At 49.5% G+C, this 21,339-nt stretch overlaps 1 protein-coding gene across 1 annotated transcript in view; it reads right to left on the bottom strand.

Moving 5' to 3' along the window:
• Positions 1 to 1,760: 1,760 nt before the first annotated feature.
• PATJ (PATJ crumbs cell polarity complex component) overlaps positions 1,761 to 21,339 on the bottom strand; it is a 216,906-nt gene continuing 197,327 nt past the window's right edge. The window contains 7 exon segments of the mRNA XM_064147032.1: positions 1,761 to 4,546; positions 6,106 to 6,229; positions 9,339 to 9,442; positions 13,912 to 14,016; positions 16,683 to 16,805; positions 17,086 to 17,123; positions 20,158 to 20,272. Coding sequence (XP_064003102.1) covers positions 4,400 to 4,546; positions 6,106 to 6,229; positions 9,339 to 9,442; positions 13,912 to 14,016; positions 16,683 to 16,805; positions 17,086 to 17,123; positions 20,158 to 20,272 — 756 coding nt within the window. The 3' untranslated portion in view covers positions 1,761 to 4,399.

Below are 21,339 nucleotides of genomic sequence, written 5' to 3'. Positions count from 1 at the left end.
CAGCAGCAGTTCTGTTCAGAGGTTTTACTTTCCAGCTCGGTCTCTGCTCAGTGAGGCACCTTCTGCAGTTAAGGACAGGTTTTCACAGCCAGCTGCTGCTTCTAGCTGTGAGAACACGATGGGGAGAGTCCCTGCCAAGAGCTGGGCTGCAGCAAGGCTCAGCCTTGGATTTGCTCCTGTGCAGCCCGGGGGCACTGCCACAGCTTGAGTGCCACATCGGGGTGCAGTTAAGTGAAATGGTCGCACGGGCAGGGAGTAGGCAACACTACAAGTGACCCCAAGCTGACCAAGAAGGGATTCCATTCCACATGAGTCATATTCAATGTAAAGCCAAGGGATCACAAGGATTAAGGCTCTTCTTAAACAGCTGGGACCTCAGAAGAACTCTCTGTTCTCCTGTCTTTCATCCTAATCCATGGGTTTCTGAAACCAGTTACTGAATGCCATTGCCATCTGCTACTGAATCCAGCCTGGACTCTGGGGAACCCTCTGGACTGAGGGTGGTGAGACATATGCCCAAGGTGGTAGATGGGGGCACCTACTAGTCCAGGTTAAGTTTTCCATTTCATAGAATCACAGAATCAAGCAGGTTGCAAGAGACCTCCAATCTTATCCAGTCCAACCTAGCACCCAGCCCTGGCCAATCAACCAGACCATAGCACTAAGTGCCCCAGCCAGGCTTTGCTGCAACACCTCCAGGCACGGCGACTCCACCACCTCCCTGGGCAGCCCATTCCAATGCCAATCACTCTCTCTGCCAACAGCTTCCTCCTAACATCCAGCCTAGACCTCCCCTGCCACAACTTGAGACTGTGTCTCCTTCTTCTGTTGCTGGGTGCCTGGCAGAAGAGCCCAACCCCACCTGGCTACAGCCTCCCTTTAGGGAGCTGCAGACAGCAATGAGCTCTGCCCTGAGCCTCCTCTGCTGCAGGCTGCACATCCCCAGCTCCCTCAGCCTCTCCTCACAGGGCTGTGCCCCAGGCCCCTCACCAGCTTTGTCACCCTCTGCTGGACACCTTCCAGCACCTCAACATCTCTCTTGAAGGAGAGGAGCCCAGAACTGGACACAGCACTCACAGAATCACAGAATGTCAAGGGCTGGGACCTTGAAAGATCACCCAGTCCAACCCCCCTGCAGAGCAGGTGTGGCCTGAGCAGTACTGAGTACAGGGGCAGAAGAACCTCCCTTGTCCTACTAGCCACACTGTTCCTGATCCAGGCCAGGATGCCATTGGCTCTGCTGCCCACCTGGGCACACTGCTGCCTCATCTTCAGCTACTCTCTACCAGCACCCCCAGCTCCCTCTCTGCCTGGCTGCTCTCCAGCCACTCTGTCCCCAGCCTGTAGTGCTGCCTGGGGTTGCCATGGCCAAAGTGTAGAAGCCTGCACTTGGCCTTGTTAAATCTCATCCCATTGGCCTCTGCCCACCCATCCAGCCTGGCAGGGTCCCTCTGGAGGGACCTAGCTTGGTGTCATCTGCAAACTTACTGATGATGGACTCATTCTCCTCATCCATAGGTCATAGGCTGGAGTTGATGATCTCAGAGGTCTGTTCCAGTCTCAATAGTTCTGTGATATCTCTGTCCCTCTGGAACTTGGGAGCCCAGAACCGGACACAACACTCCAGATGTGGTCTCACCAGGGCTGAGCAGAAGGTGAGGAAAACCTCCCTTGACCTAAACTTGTCAAATGAAGACATCTCATGCAACAGATATTAACAGTGACTTAAATCAGAGAACCAAAATCAATAAGCCCACAACTACTTATGCAACCGAGCTTTATTTAGAATAACCTTTGAAGTCATAAAATGTCTGATTTTACTGATATACAGAAACATACAATCAGGAGGCTTCATTGCTTTGTTTTTGTTTTTTTTTTTGTTCCCTTGCACAGAAATCAAAGTTTTAAAGAAACCAGAGCACCTCAGCCCAGAGAAGCACGATGCAGATTGAACTCCTGTGCTCCTGTACATCCAACACACGCTTCTCTGCACGGGCACTGGTTTATCAATTAGTTGCAATATCATTTTTGGCAGTAATATATTCAACACACAAAGTGCAAATTACAAGAAGCAAGAAAATGATTGCTCTTTCTCTCTTTCTCACTCTGAGCAATGGAGAAGTGCAAAATATCCCAGGCCATACACTGTACTCTTGATGGGTATGAAGAGTATGTGCACAACAGGCTAATAAATAGCTCTGTGAAACTTCACAGATGAAACGTGGCAGCATCTTAAAGTAGGAATGCAAGGGTTATAAAAACATCATCAGAGCAATCATTATGTTTGGTCAGGAATTCCAGAGGGTGCCTCTTCCAAGTTTCACCTACCTGCCTTTAACTTCTCATACCTTGGATATTTCTGCAACCAAAGGCAGCCTGTTGAGGATTCTCCAATGTGCTACATCTGGACTGATCCCTGGGCTTCTACGACTGAGGTTCCACTTGGCAAAGCAAATGGTACAGTGGGAGTCCACTGAAAGTGTGAAGTCTTTTCCAGGCACTGGTAATGGAATACCCACCCATGGTTCCAGCAGGCTAAATGCACTTTGTGATTACCTAAAGGAAACTTTGCAATGAAATAAACAAAGCTATTTCAATGAGAGCTAATCACGGCTTGCTTGCTTTGGTGTAGTTTATCCCGCCTCAAAACTTGCTCTTTCAAGGGAAGTGGAGGACTACTCACCTCTGGCTAAGCCATACTGAACAGCACTACCTTTAACAACCCCTGTGCTACTTGTTTATTACTCAGTCATTATTCCCCAGATCTGGAGTCTTAACTTCATTCCAGGGATTGCTGACAGAAAACAAGCAGCCAATTTTGAACCCTGCCCACTCTTCATTTCTCTCAGCAACACGATCGTTATAAACGATACCAACCAGTCCAAATCAGACTGGGCTGCTTCCCCTAAAACCCTACTGCTCCTCTGGATAGGAAAATTAAACCTCAATGACTTGCACTGCCATTAATCTGCCTGCCAAATTAATTTGCTACATCACTAAGGCCACGGTCATATAATCACTGCAGGAATGGCTGTGACATGGAATGGAGTTGCTAACTTTGGGTTGAACGTTCTTGCGTCCCATCTCCCCCATGCAAAGTGGGATAGGCCTTGGGATTGATCCTCATGGGCTTCAGCACACTTGCACCTAACATAGCTTAAACCAAAAGAAATAGCTGGGGGCTTTGACTGAGCTGTCCTGACTTGCTGGAGAACATGAAGGAGCCCTGCCCTGGAGAGGATGGACATGGCAGCCAGCCCCAGGCAGACATCACCTTAATCTGCCACAGCGATCACCTCCCCACTGCCTGGCATTAACCAAATCTGAACTCCAGCAGCCTCAGGAGAGAAGCATCCTCTGTGATCCGTGAAAGCCTCTTCCCCCACTATCTGATGCTGGGGAGAGTCTTGGAAATGCAAAACAGTTTGCTGGTTTGGATTAACTTCATCAAAGCCCTAAAGACGAGGTGCAGAGGGACTGCTCACCACCACTACTGGAATCACGGGATCGCGCCGCCGCAGCTAACTTTTTGTCTTCATTAAAGTTTCAGGCTGAACAATTATGCTGCAGCTTGGCACAACAACAACAACTGCCTTTGTGTGCCACATGCCTGGCATACATCGGCATGGTTCTTCTTCTTTAAAAATATAATTAGAACAGAACCAGAGAGGTTGTTGCTGTTCATGCTGCTGAAAGAGCTGAAAAGGCTCAAATGCTTTCAAAGCCTAAAAAAAGAACCTACCCTTCCCTCTCTCCCCCTAGTTTTTTTCTGATGCTAAAGGCAGCGAATTGACACATCACAGTAATTACCTCTGACTAACTTCCACAGACCTACCCAAAGAGATAAACATGAGAAGTTCACATTTGACTATCAGCCTTACTGTGCCGAGCACAACTAATTTCCCAGAGGAGAGTTTGATATTTCATCATTTGGAACAGTGGTAATTTAATTACGTTGCTAATGTTTTCTGGCATACTTGAAAGGACAATTAGCATAAGTAAATCATGAGTGAGATGACAAGTCACTCGGCATCTCTTTCTGCTCATCAGATGAGATGGGCTGATGAGCTGAATTCTCTTTTGTCTCTGCGAACCGACTGCAGGTTCAGCAGGTGCGAGTGGGGTTCAGACCTAGCGGGGATACACTGCTGGCTCAATCAAGTCAAAGGGGACCTTGCTCTTTGAGGTTTCTTTGTTAAACTGGTCCAGAGAAACCTCAAAAGCCACCAGGCACAGGGGAGGTGGGGGGGGAGAAAGGCTTAAATGAAGCTCGAGACGCACACTACCCTTTCTGGCGATGGGGTGAAGGCTGATTCGGTTTTGCCAGGCTTTGCTTTACATCCTGCCGAGGGCTGCAGGGCAGCATTAGAGCTCTACTGATGGTCTGCAGTAACTGCGTTCAGGACAAGACTGTTAGTGTTACGGTTCCCTTCTGGCGCTTCAGAATGGCCACAGCTTGCTCGTGAGTGACACCTTCCAAAGCCTCCCCGTTCACCGCCACGATCTGGTCGCCGCGCTTTAGTCTGCCGTCGTCCGCAGCTGCTCCCTGCAAAGGGCAGAGCCGTTCGTTAGCGGCCGGAGGCACTGAGGAGCCCTCCTGCCTCTCGTCATGCTGATGGGTGAAATGAGGAGGGATGTGGTGCTGGAAACCCTACCTAACTGGGAGGGGAAGTGACAGTGATGAAGCCTCCTTGACTGCTTAGACTATTGCCCTGCTGGCTGACCCAACCCTGCATGGGCTGGGGCAGCGTGGATGGGTGATGAACCCCTGGGAAGAGGAAAACTGGCTCATCCCTGAAAAAAATGTGGTGTGAAGGCTGGTTCTGGCATTTGGGATTATGGAGAGGCTTGTTAAAGCAGCTCTGAAATGTACACCACAACCAGTGCTCAGAAATGGGTTTACATCTGGGGAGGAGAGGGACACAGAGGTCATGCAGCAGAACAGCCTGGGCACTGCCCCAAGCCCCAGATGGAGCCAGGCTCTGCTGAAGGCCCTGAGAAACTCCCACAGAGCTTTAGAAATAGCTGCTCTTCTGCAGAAGCCTCAGTGTGGCTCTTTTACCTGAATCCTAAGCCCTGCCCTGCCCAGAGGTCAACTCACGGCACTGATTTCTGCCCTCCACAGCCCCACCAGTGACTGCAGTGTTTGCTAGCTAGGATTTCTCAGCTGTTTCTACATCTAGAAACTTGTAAATCTAGGCATCACTTTACAGACACAAAGCCTTACCATAATAACAACTGAAAACTGTAAAAAGACCAGATACTTGTGGAAAAATATCCCTAATTCCCACTGTTTTCCTCCCTCCCCACCCCCTCCCATTTCCAGAAGTCTCTTCAGGTGGCCACCATGCCTGATGCATCTTGTTAGCCCTCACTGAGTGAGGAGATGGGTGGGAAAGAGAGCACTTTCCCCTCCACAGCAGTGACCATTCTGGGGCTGTGCTATGTTTCCTCCTCAGCCTTGGTAAACAGAGCTGCTGTTGCAGCTGCTTGGGACTCTCAAGTCCTCTCCTGACACGAGGCTGGGGTCAGAGATAGGCTGAGACAGCCACGCCGTGAGCAGCTCCAGCACACAGGAGCGGAGCCCTCGTGGAGAGGCATGAGAGAGAAGCTGGAAGCAAGGGAGGACAACTAGAGCCAGGTCTGAGGTGTAAGCAACTCATCTTTGAGCCACCAAGTATAGTGGTTTTGGTGGCTTTTCCTCACTGAGGTAGCTTAACGCTGGTTTTCCACTGAGATGCAGCATCTCTGCAACTGCCTCCAGTCCTGTGGAGTGGGAAAAGTGATGTGTGCATTCCCCCTGAAAAGGCTCTTTGAGATTTACAGATACAAAACTGCCTCATAAATATTTTAATGTGTAAAAGCAAATCTCCCAAGCACGCAGAGCAATTCTGCTGAGATAAAGTATCTTGTTTTGGCCATCGGTGCCATGAAATATAAACTGAGGAGCCAGCTCTGAGATCTGGGTCCACTTACTCACATCAAATGCACTTCCAGAGTACATTTGACTTTCTACTCCATAATATATTCTCCAAGCCAAATCTTAGCTTTAAAGATAATACAGAAAAGGGGGAGAAAACAACAACAACAAAAAAAGAGAGATACCTTGGCAAATATAGTCTTGACATAAATGGGCAGGTCTCCATGGGGACTTCCATACCCCCCTACAATACTAAATCCCAGTCCATCAGAGCCTTTCTCCAAAGTAATAATCTTAGGCTGAGGTGCTCTGAAAACACAACAAATATCACTTAGAATAGCAAGGTTCTGTCTCTGGGGAACACAGAAGGAACACTTACAGAGACACTGATCTGTCGAGAGGGGTTTCAAACAGTCACAAACTGCCACTCTTGCCCTTGCACTGCACCACGGTCCTGCAGAGCTCCCAGTTCAAACACTGCTCTGGGTACTTCAGCTCCTCACTTGGAAAAGCCTTATTTTCACCAAGAGCTCAGCAAGAGCACTAATCTCTGGCACAGCAAGCCAGGCTCTCCTCAGCGGCAGTGGCTGCACGTGCCTAAGGGAGGGTTTGCTTCCTCAGCGGCCATGCTGTCATCTTCAGCCTGCACAAGCACCAACTGCAACAGTCTCCTGGCAGCATGACTTTATTTTATGACTGGAGGGGAATGAGTCTAACAGGGTGCAGCCAGGAACTCTGGAATGGGGCAAGAACGGGCCGGAGGGCCTGGCCCAGGCCCAGAGAGTGGTAGTGAATGGTGCCACATCCAGTTGGCAGCTGGCACTGGTGGTGTGCCCCAAGGATCAGTGCTGGGCCCAGTCCTCTTCAATGTCTTTACTGATGATCTAGAGCAGGGGATTGAGTCCAGCATCAGTAAGTTTGCAGATGACACCAAGCTAGGAGCAGGTGTGAATCTGTTGGAGGGTAGGAGAGCCCTGCAGAGAGACCTGGCCAGGCTGGATGGGTGGGCAGAGGCCAATGGGATGAGACTGAACAAGGCCAAGTGCAGGCTCCTACACTTCGGCCACAAAAAGCACAAGCAGAACTACAGGCTGGGGACAGAGTGGCTGAGAGCAGCCAAGCAGAGAGGGACCTGGGGGTACTGATAGAGAGTAGCTGAAGATGAAGCAGCAGTGTGCCCAGGTGGCCAGGAGAAACAATGGCATCCTGGGCTGGCTCAGGAGCAGTGTGGCCAGCAGGACAAGGGAGGTTCTTCTGCCCCTGTACTCAGCACTACTCAGGCCACACCTTGAGTGCTGTGTCCAGTTCTGGGCTCCTCAATTCAAGAGAGATGTTGAGGTGCTGGAAGGTGTCCAGCAGAGGGCGACAAAGCTGGTGAGGGGCCTGGAGCAGAGCCCTGTGAGGAGAGGCTGAGGGAGCTGGGGGTGTGCAGCCTGCAGCAGAGGAGGCTCAGGACAGACCTCATTGCTGTCTACAACTACCTGAAGGGAGACTGTAGCCAGGTGGGGTTGGGCTCTTCTGCCAGGCACCCAGCAACAGAACAAGGGGACACAGTCTCAAGTTGTGCTGGGGGAGGTCTAGGCTGGATGTTAGGAGGAAGCTGTTGCCAGAGAGAGTGATTGGCATTGGAATGGGCTGCCCAGGGAGGTGGTGGAGTCACTGTCCCTACAGGTGTTGCAGCAAAGCCTGGCTGGGGCACTTAGTGCCATGGTCTAGTTGATTGGCTAGGGCTGGGTGCTAGGTTGGACTGGATGGTGTTGGAGGTCTCTTCCATCCTGGTTGATTCTATGATTCTGACCTCACTGCAGGCCACTGGCTAACAACATCTGACCTACCTCATGCACCATAACTTTGGGGGCTAACTCCAGAAACCCTCTCCACCTTGTACACCACTTAGAGTCTGAATTGCTCTTCAGGGGCTTCTAATATCTACATCAAGCAGAGGGAGAATTCCAGAAGGTTTTTACGGTCTACAATGAACAGAGGAAGAATTTTGGAAGATTCTTTATGGTCCACACTGGACAGAGGAAGAAGTTTGGAAGGTTCTTTATGGTCTACATTGAACAGAGGAAGAAGTTTGGAAGCTTCTTCACGGCCTACATTGAACAGAGGAAGAAGTTTGGAAGGTTCTTTATGGTCCACATTGAATAGAGAAAGAAGTCTGGAAGGTTCTTTATGGTCCACACTGGACAGAGGAAGAAGTCTGGAAGGTTCTTTATGGTCTACATTGAACAGAGGAAGAAGTTTGGAAGGTTCTTTATGGTCCCTATTGAACAGAGGAAAAAGTTTGGAAGATTTTTATCATCTGCACTGGACAGAGGAAGAATTGTGGTGGAATTTAGACCACTCAGCTCTATATCCACCCCAAACTGGAAAACAGAAAAAAAGTCATTCCCATGCACTTAGAAAGAACTATTGTGGAGAAAAGCTGTTTGGCATCTTCCACCTATACAAAGGTGCAGGCTGTGATAACCACCATCTAGCCACTTCTTCAGGACAGAAGGAAAACATACACCTAATTCTGCTTCCTATGTTCACATTCAAATTTCCTTGCTCTTTTGAAATGAGAGTAAAAACTCTTTTGTGAAACAAGCAATTCTCCTTTGAGAGCAGCAACAAAACCAGCATCTCACATTGTAAGGCTTAGAGAATGCAGCACACAAAAAGCTTAACTTTTCGACCCAAAACCCCCTGAGGTAGGGCAGCAACTTGCATCTCAGCTTCTTAAAACAAATAGAATGAATCAAAGGATGAAAATGAAGAACATAATGAAGCTAATGAAGCAGAATGAAGATCAAATGGATTTCAGAATGATAAGCTGGCCGAAAAAGCACAGGATGGGGAATGACACAGGATGGGGAATGATGCACGGCCATGAGAGGGTTGCATCTCTGACTTGCATCACCATAGAGAAGCATTGTGTGTGTGTAAAACTCTTTTTAATCAGACTCTTTGGAAGCACAGAGCTATAAAGATTCCAAAGACAAAGTTTTGGGGCATCTTTTGAAGCATCTGTCTCTGCTATCAGACTTTTTAACACTTCCTGCCTTAGCCTGCCAATGACAAATTATTTCTAATGGCTATGACCACTACTCCTTTCAGGCAAGGAAGCCAACAGACAAGGGCAGAACTATCATGGCAGCACAACATGCTAGCAAAAGAGATCATGTGGGGAGGGGAATGCCTGTAACTAGTGCTTGGCAATGCATTTTGTGCTTGTTTACTCAAGCTCTTTCTACCACTAGGTGAAGATGTACACGAGTGCATAATCAGCTTGGAGAAAGCCAAGGTTTTCATTTTGGAGGTGATGGAAAATCAGAGACAAGCAATGGGAGAGACTTCCTTCACCAGCTCAGGCTTTTCCCTTGTATGGCAGGTAGAAAATCACCTCAGCTGTGCAGACTAAGTACAAACTTACTCGGGATCCTCAGAAGGATGCTCAGAAGAAGAGTTGAGGTTGCACCCTGCAGACATGCTCTCCAGCTGGGTGGCAATGGCACTGATGTTGGTGTCAGCCACAACCTGAAGAGAAAGGATACAATGAAATATTCTGTGTGTTCACTTAATACCAAAGACAACTTGGCTCAGTGTATAGAAAACAGCTGACACTTTAGGAAAATCAATTGCTAAGGATTTTATCCAAGCAGAGTCCAAATACAAGTCCCACTAATTCAATGCTTTCCAACAAAAAGTAGTAGTAGCTTTTGGGCTTTAAAGGAAAGGTCTTCAATCACATTCTGTGCTTCTGTGCTCCACAACCTCCCTGGAGGTGTTCAGGACCAGGTTGGATAAGGCCTTGAGCAACCTGTTCTAGTGGGAGGTGTCCCTGCCTATGGCAGGGGGTTGGAACTGGATGATCCTTGAGGTCCCTTCCAAGCTAAACCATTCTGTGATTGTATGTCTAGAATGGCTTTTCAAGATCCCCTGCCTTGCCCTGCTGGCCACACTGCTCTTGCTGCAGCCCAGGACACAGTTGGCTGTCTCCCTCCTTTTAACTTGAACGCTCACACTTCTTCCATCACAGTGTTTCCCTCTTTATAATCACTTGGAGCCAAGTAGTGGTTTTCCAGGCAAGGAAGATTAGTTCTCATGCAAATTGTGCATCCCAGGGCTCAGGTTGTTGGATGCCCAAAACAAAGGGGTGAATCAGAGAAGATAGTTGCACCTGGCTCAGCCAGCAAAGACACCGTTAAGTTTTTCCTTCCCGTTGCAGTAGGGGAACGAGTGCCAGCCACTATTTCTTGTATTTGGTGGCTGAATAAAACCAGGGCAAAATAAATCTATATTCAAACAAAAAAAAATCTTCAGTTGGCAGTAAGAACATATCAGAGTTCAACAACCTCGTAAAAAAAAAGCTTCCCCTTATCTCATTACTACACCTGCAGAAGAGAAATTAAATTAAACCACAGCATCAAAACAAGCCAAAAGGGATGATTGTTCCCCTGAGACCCTAATCTCCCATTTGCAAACAGCATTTGCAAACTCCTTTAACCATCCTTCCCAGGACGTACTGATAATAAGCCTTTCCACGCCGCTGCACACAATTATCTGACCTTTCAAAGCAGTTTGCCATGAAGTGGTCCAACCTGATAATAAATAGAAGTACTTAATGACACATCACTCATGATTATCACAGCGATAGGATTATGCCATTTAGACTGCTTTTAATCAAAACAAAAAGCAATCTAAGTGATGGAGAAGTACCTGTGGTTAGTTGTGGAAGGCAGCCGCAGCACCGTGCTTTAAGGCAGCCGCAGCATCGTAGAGAGGCTTGGAGTGGTTTGGGGTTGGAAGGGACCTCAAAGATCATCTACTTCCAATCCCCTGGTCATGGGCAGGGACACATCACACTAGAATTGGTTAAGGCCTCATCCAACCTGGCCTTGAACACCTCCGGGGAGGTTGTGGAGCACAGAAGCCAGAAGCACCCAATATGATCAAAGATCACTTTGGGTGCTTCTGTGCTCCACAACCTCCCTGGGCAACCTGTGCCAGTGTCTCACCACCCTCACTCCAAAGAACCCTTTCCTAACATCTAGTTTGAATCTCCCCTCTGCCAGTTTAAACCCATTACCCCTCGTCCTGTCATTACAAGACCTTGTCAATAGTCCCTCAGCCTTCCTTAGGTCCCCTTCAGATACTGGAAGGCTACTCCAAGGTCTCCTCAAAGCCTTCTCTTCTCCAGGCTGCAGAGCCCCAACTCTTGTATCCTGTCCTCATAGCAGAGCTCCAGCTCTCTGATCTCTGATCACATTCTGTGACTCTGTGATCCACAACCTCCCTGGAGGTGTTCAAGGCCAGGTTGGATGAGGCCCCAAGCAACCTATTCTAGTGGGAGGTGCCCCTGCCTATGATAGGGGGTTAAGAACTGGATGAGCTTTGAGGTCCCTTCCAACCTAAACCATTCTATGATTCTACAGTTATGGCTTCAACACTGCTCCCTGCCCACATGAAAAACAGAAGATGCCACCTTCCTTTCAGTGTCTGAAGGGGGCCTACAAAAAAGCTGGAGAGGGACTTTTTAGGCTATCAGGGAGTGACAGGACTGGGGCGAATGGAGCAAAGTAGGAGGTGGGTAGGTTAAGACTGGTTGTGAGTTGTTCAGCATGAGAGTGGTGAAAGCCTGGAATGGGTTGCCCAGGGAGGTGGTTCAGATTCCATGGCTGGAGGTGTTTAAGGCCAGGCTGGATGAGGCTGTGGCCAGCCTGATCCAGGGTAGGGTGTCCCTGCCCATGGCAGGGGGGTTGGAACTAGATGATTCTTGTGGTCCTTTCCAACCCTGACTGATTCTATGATTCTATGATTCCCCTACCAGATCTTTAACAGAGGAAAACAGGCTCTGTTTAAAATATTAAGGCCCTTTGAAGGTAGCCAGCAAATCTGTGGAAGCAACCCTCTTTGTCTGTGTGAGCAGCCAAGTGACAGCCTGCCTCATCAGGAGTATTTTTAACTGCATGAAGAGGTGGAGTTTGCTGTATTACAGCTTTCGAGATGAGCAACTCCAGGGTCTGGAGCAAGCATTCATGTTCTATTCAGGGAGCACTGTTGACATGAGAAGTGGAATTACTCAGCATTAGTAACAATATGATAACTATAATTTAACAGCAAATCCTCAGCTGCTCTGTATCTCTGTATTCCCTTCAACTTCAATGGAACTAGACAAATGCATCATCTGCTCTGGAACTGCCTCATCGCTTTAGCAGGTCAGCAGTGCATGGGCAGAGAAAACAAAGAATAAGCAACTCTAAAACTAAGTTAGAATTTGGACAGAAAGGCAGAGGCCATGGTTTGTATAATAGAACCACAGAATTATTCGGGCTGGAAAAGACCTCTGAGATCATTGAGTCCAGCCTAACACCACATCAGCTAAACCATGCCACCAACTACCACACATCCAGTCTTTCCTTAAAGACTTCCAGGGATGGTGACTCCACCACTTCCCTGGGCAGTCCACTCCAGTGCCCAACCACTCTTGCTCTGAGGAAGTGCTTCCTAATATTCAGCCTGAACCTTCCCTGGCACAGCTTCAGGCCATGCCCTCTTGCCCTGTTACAAGCTGCCTGGGAGCAGAGCCTGACCCCCGCCAGACTACAAGTTCAGGTAGTTGTAGAGAGTGGTAAGGTCCCAGCATCTCCTCATAAGAGTTTCCCTCCAGCTCCTTCACCAGGTGTGAAGAGGAGAGAAATCTCTTAGTTTAATTACTGTGTTTTCTCCCTTCTTGTTCACAGAATCACAGAATTTCTTAGATTGGAAAAGACCTTCAAGATCAGAAACACAGAATCAAGCAGGTTGGAAGAAACCTCCAAGCTCATCCAGTCCAGCCTAGCACCCAGCCCTGGCCAGTCAACCAGACCATGGCACTAAGTGCCTCTGCCAGGCTTGGCTTCAACACCTCCAGGAACGGCCACTCCACCACCTCCCTGGGCAGCCCATTCCAATGCCAATCACTCTCTCTGCCAACAACTTCCTCCTAACATCCAGCCCAGACCTCCTCCAATCATTAGTTTCACACTGACAAGTCCTTGACTAAAACAAAGCCCTCAGCACAATATCTCATCACTGTGAATTGCTGTGGTTGGAAAGGACCACCAGGATCATGCAGTCCAACCTTCATCCCAGCAGCCTTCATCACCAGACCACAGCCTCAAGCGTCACATTCACTCTTCCGTTAAACACCTCCAGGGATGGTGACTCCAGCACCTCCCAGGGCAGCTTGTTCCAGTGCCTGACCAGCCACTCAGGAAAGAACTTCCTCCCAACAGCCAACCTAAACCTCCCCTGATGCAACTTGAGGCCATTTCCTCTTGTCCTATCATTAGTAACTGGGTAGAAGAGACCAGCTCCAGCCGCACTACATCCTCCTTTTAGGTAGTTGTAGAGGGCAATAAAATCCCCTCTCAGCCTCCTCTTCTCCAGACTAAACAAGCCCAGCTCCCTCAGTCACTCCTCACAGGTCATGTTTGCCAGACCTCTCCCCAGCCTCATTGCCCTTCACAGAATCAACCAGCTTGAAAAAGACCTCTAGGATCATTGACTCCAACCTAACCCTTCTAATTAACTAAACCATGGCACTAAGTGCCTCATCCAGCCTCCTTCTAAACACCTCCAGCGATGGTGACTCCGCCACCTGCCCTTCTCTGCACCCACTCCAGCACACACACACACACACAATTTCTTGTTCCTAGTTAGATTGAGAAAAAGCAAACTTGGAAGCTTGTTGCTTTATCATGTGCAGCAACAAGTTATTTTGTTCTCTTTGTTGAGCTTTTATACAATCATGCTCACAGCCTGCATGAATGGCAAGAAAGAATTTCTGAATGGAAATGATTTCTTGCTTTCCCTCTGTGTAATTCCCATCAGCAAGCACCCTGCCATTCTCTGGTGCCTTCTGCCAGTGATGCTTAGGGTTCTTTTTTTGTTGTTGTTCCTTTTCCCTCCTGAACGCCATTTATCTCCCCTCATGCAGCTGCATGTTCAATTTATCACCATACCTGCAGGATAATGCTCCCGTAAGCGTTCTTGAGTAGATTAACCGCATCTGCATGAGACAGCCCATCCAAAGGTTGCCCATTAATACTGACAATCCGATCTCCGACCTGAAAGTACAACAGGAATGGAAAATTACTAGCATTAGGGAAAATTAAAATTAAGGATGCTTAAAAATTCCTCCTGAGCTTGGCACTGCAGAGTCCTGCTTCTCTTTTGCAGGGTCCCCTTTGTGAGAATTGTGTGTTGCTAGCGATCGTTTGCCGTTCTTCAGAGCAAGCACAAAATCCCAACCAACAATGAGCTCAGAGAAAACAAAGGCAGGTTGGGTTTTAGCATTTCCTCTTGCAAGCAGACAGAGGGAGATTTTCACTGTGTGTCCGTCCCCCCATTCAGAAAGGGTTCATCTGTGTCCCTGTCTGCAGAGAGTGCTGCTATCTGCAGAGAGGTTCATATTCTAACAGCCCTTGTTTGCATGTGCTGACTGCAGCACAGGAAAGCTACGCTTCTGATAGGAATCTAATTGATGTAGATGACTTCTTCTGACACATAACAAATGATCCTGCCCCAGGCACTTGGTGCTACTGTGGTAGATACACTAACTGCCCACATCCCATTACACAGGCAGCCTATTGCAAACATCAGCTCTCAGAGACACGGCATGAATGTAGCAGCAGGTACTAATGAATCTCATGGACCAAAGCAATCTTACTTAGCTGATAAATTCTTTTCAATACTAAAGATTCCTTAAAACTCTCTCCAAAACTGGAAGTGTTCACCATGGTTATCCCTGGAAACCCAAATATCCCAGGGCTCTGATAAAAGTGTCTTACTTTGGCACTTCCTTATCACAGAAACATTCCAGGATCACCAACTCCAAACATTATCACTTGAGGGCAGGGATCTATCCAGAGGGACCTGGATGGGCTGGAGAGTTGGGCACAAGCCAACCTCATGGGGTTCAACAAGACCAAGTGCAAGATCCTGCATCTGGGCCAAGGCAATCACAAGCACAAATCCAGGCAGGGCAGTGAGTGGCTGGAGAGCAGCCCTGAGGAGAGGGACTTGGGGGTGCTGGTGGATGAGAAGCTCAACAGGAGCCAGCAGTGTGCACTTGCAGCCCAGAAAGCCAACCAGAGCCTGGGCTGCATCCGGAGAAGTGTGGCCAGCAGGGCGAGGGAGGTGATTCTCCCCCTCTGCTCTGCTCTGCTGAGACCCCACCTGGAGTACTGCATCCAGTTCTGGAGCCCCCATTACAAGAGGGATGTGGAGATGCTGGAGTGTGTCCAGAGAAGGGCCATGAGGATGCTCAGAGGCTGCAGCAGCTCTGCTGTGAGCACAGCCTGAAAGAGTTGGGGCTGTGCAGTCTGCAGAAGAGGAGGCTCCCAGGTGACCTTCTTGTGGCCTTCCAGGATCTGAAGGGGGGCTACAAAAGAGCTGGGGAGGGACATTTTAGGCTCTCAGGGAGTGACAGGACTGGGGGGAATGGAGCAAAGCTGGAGGTGGGGAGGTTCAGGCTGGAGGTGAGGAGGAAGTTGTTCAGCATGGAGTGGTGAGAGCCTGGAATGGGTTGCCCAGGGAGGTGGTTGAGGCCCCATCCCTGGAGATGTTTCAGGCCAGGCTGGCTGAGGCTGTGGCCAGCCTGCTCTAGGGTAGGGTGTCCCTGGGCATGGCAGGGGGGTTGGAATTAGATGATCCCTGTGGTCCCTTCCAGCCCTGACCAATTCTATGATCCCTCATCTACAAAGTTCACCCTTAAGCTACATCCTCAAGCACCTCATCCAAACAACTTTCAAAGACATGCAGGGTTGGTGACTCAACCACCTCCCTGGGGAGCCCATTCCAAAGCCTGACCACTCTTGCTGTGAAAAAAATGCTTTCTAATGTCCATTCTAAACCTACCCAGTTGCAGCTTAAGGCCATTCCCTCTTGGTCTATCATTATTTACTTGTGAGAAGAGACCAGCAGCAGCCTCTCCACAACATCCCTTCAGGTAGCTGTAGACAGTGATGAGGTCTCCACTCCTCCTCCCCAAACTAAACAGCCCCAGCTCCCTCAAGATATTTTCCGGGCCCTTTACTAGCTTTGTTGGCCTCCTCTGCACTCACTCCAGCCAGGGCCTCAAGTTCCAAACTATCAATCCAGATGGCCTTTGGAGATCACTTCTAAACCTCACCAAGCTTGGACTGTGTGATTCTGGTTTCTGTTTGGTGTGAGCCCTAAATGACTCCTACTCTGCAGCTCCCTAAATGCCCATGGATCACACAGAGCATGCTGCTGCTCTCCCTGGGCTCCTCAAGTCAAAAGAGATGTTGAGGTGCTGGAAGGTGTCCAGCAGAGGGCGACAAAGCTGGTGAGGGGCCTGGAGCACAGCCCTGTGAGGAGAGGCTGAGGGAGCTGGGCGTGTGCAGCCTGCAGAAGAGGAGGCTCAGGGCAGAGCTCATTGCTGTCTACAACTACCTGAAGGCAGGCTGTAGCCACGTGGGGTTGGTCTCTTCTGCCAGGCAAGCAGCAACAGAACAAGGGGACACAGCCTCAAGCTGTGCCAGGGGAGGTCTAGGCTGGATATTAGGAGGAAGTTCCTGGCAGAGAGAGTGATTGGCACTGGAATGGGCTGCCCAGGGAGGTGGTGGAGTCGCCGTGCCTGGAGGTGTTGAAGCAAAGCCTGGATGAGGCACTTAGTGCCATGCTCTAGTTGACTGCATGGTGTCTTGGTTGGACTGGCTGAGCTTGGAGGTCTCTTCCAGCCTGGTTGATTCAATGATTCTATACTCACTCTGAGCCTTTGAGTACGTGCTGCCACACCACTGGCTTGAATCATTGCAATGAAGATGGGAATGTCTCCTAATGGACTTCCTTTCCCTCCTGCTATACTGATACCCAGTGCATCATTCGGTCCCTAGAACAAAGCAAAACAAAACATCGTTTGCAACTGGAGCAACTTGCAGCTGACAGCATTCAGGGTATAGCAATGAGCTGTTTGATTCATGGAAGAGGGAGAAAACAGGTTTGACAGGGACATGCATCCTCCCGTGGGCAGGTCCCACTACACAGGCAGGTCCCATTACACAGGCAAGCTACTGCCAACATAAATAATGCCATTTTCTACACTACAAAAAAGGAACAAGTTCAGTTAAAAGTGTCAAGCTTTTTGAATGGATAGAAAATAACTCACTGACCCTTGTTATCTCCACAGTCCTTGGGCCCGTATCTGCTCCTAGGAAGAAAGAAGCAAACAATTAGCTTCTGTAATTAAGAGATAATATAATTAAGAGATAACACTGTCAGGTGACAACGGTCCCTTGCCGTCTAGTCAGAGTTATCACGCAGCAGAAGCAGAGCCTTCCCGTGCCAAGCCAGGCAGCGCTGCTGAGATGAGGAGGAGAGGTCTGTGTGTCACCAAGGCTGAATAGGGCTGGAAGCAGTGGGGCTGGCGGATGCCACCGAGCGCCGCAGCAGCGCTCTGCTGGCCTGGAGAAGAGCCCTGCTGTGCATTTCACTGCCTCGGACACGGCCCTATTGTTCGTGAAGCACCCAGGGGATGGGCTCTGAGGCGGCATTGATTTCCCCTTCCCGTTTGTGTTGTATTAGTAAATAATAGACAGGCAGGGCGTCTGCCTGCCACGGAGCCAGCCACGGGGCCCTGGATGCTAGCGAAGGGACATACCTCACCGTCTGGCACATGACCCTATCACAGATCGATTGATCTGCATCAGACAGAGATAGCAGGCAGTTATAATGGGGTAGAGAGAATTACACAGCTCGAACAGGTATGTACTACTGACCAAAATACCTTCAAACTTAGGGGAAAAAGAGCAAGGGTGGGGGGAGACCAAAGGGGGGCAAAAGAGAGCAAGAGGGGGGAAAAGAGAGCAAGAGGGGGGAAAAGAGAGCAAGAGGGGGGAAAAGAGAGCAAGAGGGGGGAAAAGAGAGCAAGAGGGGGGAAAAGAGAGCAAGAGGGGGGAAAAGAGAGCAAGAGGGGGGAAAAGAGAGCAAGAGGGGGGAAAAGAGAGCAAGAGGGGGGGGAAGAGAGCAAGGAGGGGGGGAAAGAGAGCAAGGGGGGGGAAAGAGAGCAAGGGGGGGGAAAGAGAGCAAGGGGGGGGGAAAGAGAGCAAGAGGGGAGAAAGGAGCAAGAGGGGGGAAAGGGGAAATAAAGAAAAAGGGGAAAAAGGAAAAAAGACAAAGAAACATTTCAAAGGATTGAACTGAACTGGAACTAAACCATTCCTAGACCTCTTTGTGGCCTTTCAGTATTTAAAGGGGCTGGGACAGACTTTTGAGCAGTGCTTGTTGTGACTGGGCAAGGGGGGATGGTCTGAACTAAATGAGATGGATTATGAACTAAATGACTGGATAGAAGGAAGCAATTTTTTACCAGGAGGGTGGTGAGACTCTGGCCCAGGTTGCCCAGAGAGGTGGGAGATGCCACATCCCTGGAACCATTCCAGGTCAGCAGATGTCCCTGCTGACTGCAAGGTAGTTGGACAAGATCACTTTTAAACTCCTCTTCCAACCCAATCCAGGCTGTGATTAAACAGCCTAACAAGCTGATGGGGCAGTCAGGTCCTGGGCTCTGCTTTACCAACCCCTGATTGACAGAATCATAGAGTCAGTCAGGGTTGGACTGATCATCTAGGATCATCTAGTTCCAATCATCTAGTTCCAATCCCCCTGCCATGGGCAGGGACACCTGACCCTAGAGCAGGCTGCCCACAGCCTCAGCCAGCCTGGCCACCAGGCATGGGGCTTCAACCACCTCCCTGGGCAAACCATTCCAGGCTCTCACTACTCTCATGCTGAACAACTTTCTCCTCACGTCCAGTCTGGATCTCCCCACCTCCAGCTTTGCTCCATTCCCCCCAGTCCTGTCACTGCCTGAGAGCCTAAAAAGTCAAAAAGCCTCATGCCTCCTCCACTGCATGCAAATTGGAAGAAGAAATGTCACCTTCTGTCTGTTGTCAGACAGGAGCAAAGGTGACCCAGACAGACTGAGAGCTGGGCGCAGAGGAACCAAATGAGGTTCAACAAGGACAAGTGCAGAGTCCTGCACCTGGGGAGGAATAACAAACTGCACCAGCACAGGCTGGGAGGTGACTGCTGGAGAGCAGCCCTGTGGAGAGGGAGCTGGCAGTGCTGGTGGCTAACAAGTTACCCATGGCACAGCAATGTGTCCTTGTGGCCAAGAAGGCCAAGGGGATCCTGGGGTGTATTAGGAAGAGTGTGTGCAGCAGATCAAGGGAGGTTCTCCTCCCCTTCTACTCTGCCCTGGTGAGACCTCATCTTGAGTACTGCCTTCAGTTTTGGGCTCCCCAGTTGAAGAGGGACAGGGATCTGCTGGAGAGGGTCCAGTAGAGAGCTACAAGGATGATTATGGGACTGGAGGGCACTGCCTGATGAGGAGAGGTTGAGGGACCTGGGGGCTGCTTAGTCTGGAGAAGACTGAGAGGGGGTTTAATAAATGTTTATAACTATGTGAGGACTGGGGGGCAGGAGAGCATCTGAGGGCTGGGGGGCAGGAGAGTGGGACAGGCTCTGCTCACTGTTCCCTGGGATAGGACAAGGAGCAATGGATGGAAGCTGCAGTACAGGAGGTTCTGCCTCAACACAAGGGGGAGATTCTTTACTGTAAGGGTCATAGAGCACTGGCACAGGCTGCCCAGAGAGGTTGTGGAGTCTCTCTGGAGACTTTCAAGGCCTGTCTGGATGTGTTCCTCTGTGATCTATGCTAGATTGTCTGGTCCTGCTCTGGCAAGGGGGGTTGGACTCAATGTTCTCCTTGGGATCTTGTGAGCTTCTGAGGTGGGTCAGAGTACACAAAGATGGAGTCTCTCCACATGCTACTGCAGGGTGTGGATTTGGCACTTGCTAAATCTGCAAACTAGGCACAGAGACCTCATTACGAAACAGGCCTTTATATATTCAAGAGCAACAAAGATATAAATGAAGTGGTGGCAGCTTTATTCCCTGAGAAATCCATTTCTAATGTGAGAACTTTGCCTGTGCTAAGCCTCTGACAAGGACGTCAGGGAATAGCAGGGCACAGGAATTCTGCACTTAAAATAGAGGAGCCATTGCTCTGCTAGCAGATAGAAAAACAATGTCATCTGCTGGGAAGTGTTTGGGCCTTAAAACATCAGTGCTACGTCTCCTGGGAGGCTGAGCAGGCAAATCAGATTCAAGTTTTGCTTTCAAACCGGCACAACTGTAAAGCCAACACCACACAGCTATTCTGACAGCTGCCTGCAGCATACCTGAGTTTCTCTGAGACACATCTGAAGATCTCTTCGTGCTGACAAAATTCTGTAAGGTAGAGAGGACTGGAGCAAGAGCAGGGTGGAAGTGGCTGTGGACATTCTGTTGGTTTGCCTGAAGCCAAAGATAAATCAAAATCTGTGAGTCAAAGTCAAACATTAACCCTGAACCAGCTCCTGCAAGGTATGGGCACAGCTGTGCTCCATGCCAGCCAAGCTGGAAACACCTCATCAGCCACACAAGTGCAAACCCCCTCCAACTTCAGCTCCAAAGGGAGGACCGACCCAAATCTGTCCCTGCATTGTAGGCAACACCCACACCACTGTCCACAGTACTACAAACTGCACTTTGAGTGCACATCTGTCCTGAAAGGCTAATAGGCTTATTAGATGTCCTAGCTTGCCCCACCCTTCTGCTGATGGGGGAAGCAAGGGGGGAAGGAAAACAAGGGCTTGGGCCATTACATCCCCTCCCAAAGTGATAAACAGGTACCCACAGGTGGTTAGGTACTTGTTGGTGTCTTGCCCAAATAAGGGTGAGCAAGCCCTGGGGTCACCTAACATGGTCAATTTGGCAAATGCCTTTCTGATTGGTGAATCTCTGTGGCCAAAGCAGCCTCTGCACTCGTGCAAGGAATAACAATGGAGCTAAGCTGCAAGCAGTTGAGCTGCTTCTGCCTCACTGCTGTGTCTCAGTACGTGCTGCTTCTGCCTTGCTGCCTCTGCCTCACTGCTCTTGGACAACGTGTTCTGCTCTGCCTCATGCTTAGCCCTGATGTTTTGGGCTTGAATTACCTGGAAACTTAACTGCCTCAGGTTTCCCAGGAGAAAGCATTTAAGTGCCTCACGACGTGGCAAGAAGTGCCACTGCCATAGTGCTCTCTGCACAGCTGCAAGAGATGCTGCCTGCACCTCTGCAAACCTCTGTGCCAAGAGGAACCAGGATCAGGTCAGAGATTGTCTGCCCCTTTCCCAGCATCCTGGGAAGATCTAGAAGCATCTGAATGCCTGAGCAGTTCCAACACTGCCACAAAGGAGCCAGGGACTATCTTGAAATGTCTACTCCTCCACATTGAGTAGCACAGACTTTCCCTAGGGCTCCAGGCTGCCTATTTGTAAGTGAGGCAAAGCCATTCTGTGGCTAAACCTTTCCAATTTTCTGATTCTCCTAACTGAATGAAT

The sequence above is a fragment of the Pogoniulus pusillus genome, chromosome 8 (genome assembly GCF_015220805.1).
Source record: "Pogoniulus pusillus isolate bPogPus1 chromosome 8, bPogPus1.pri, whole genome shotgun sequence".
Taxonomy (NCBI): Eukaryota; Metazoa; Chordata; class Aves; order Piciformes; family Lybiidae; genus Pogoniulus; species Pogoniulus pusillus.
This window is presented reverse-complemented; position numbering and strand designations above follow the sequence as displayed.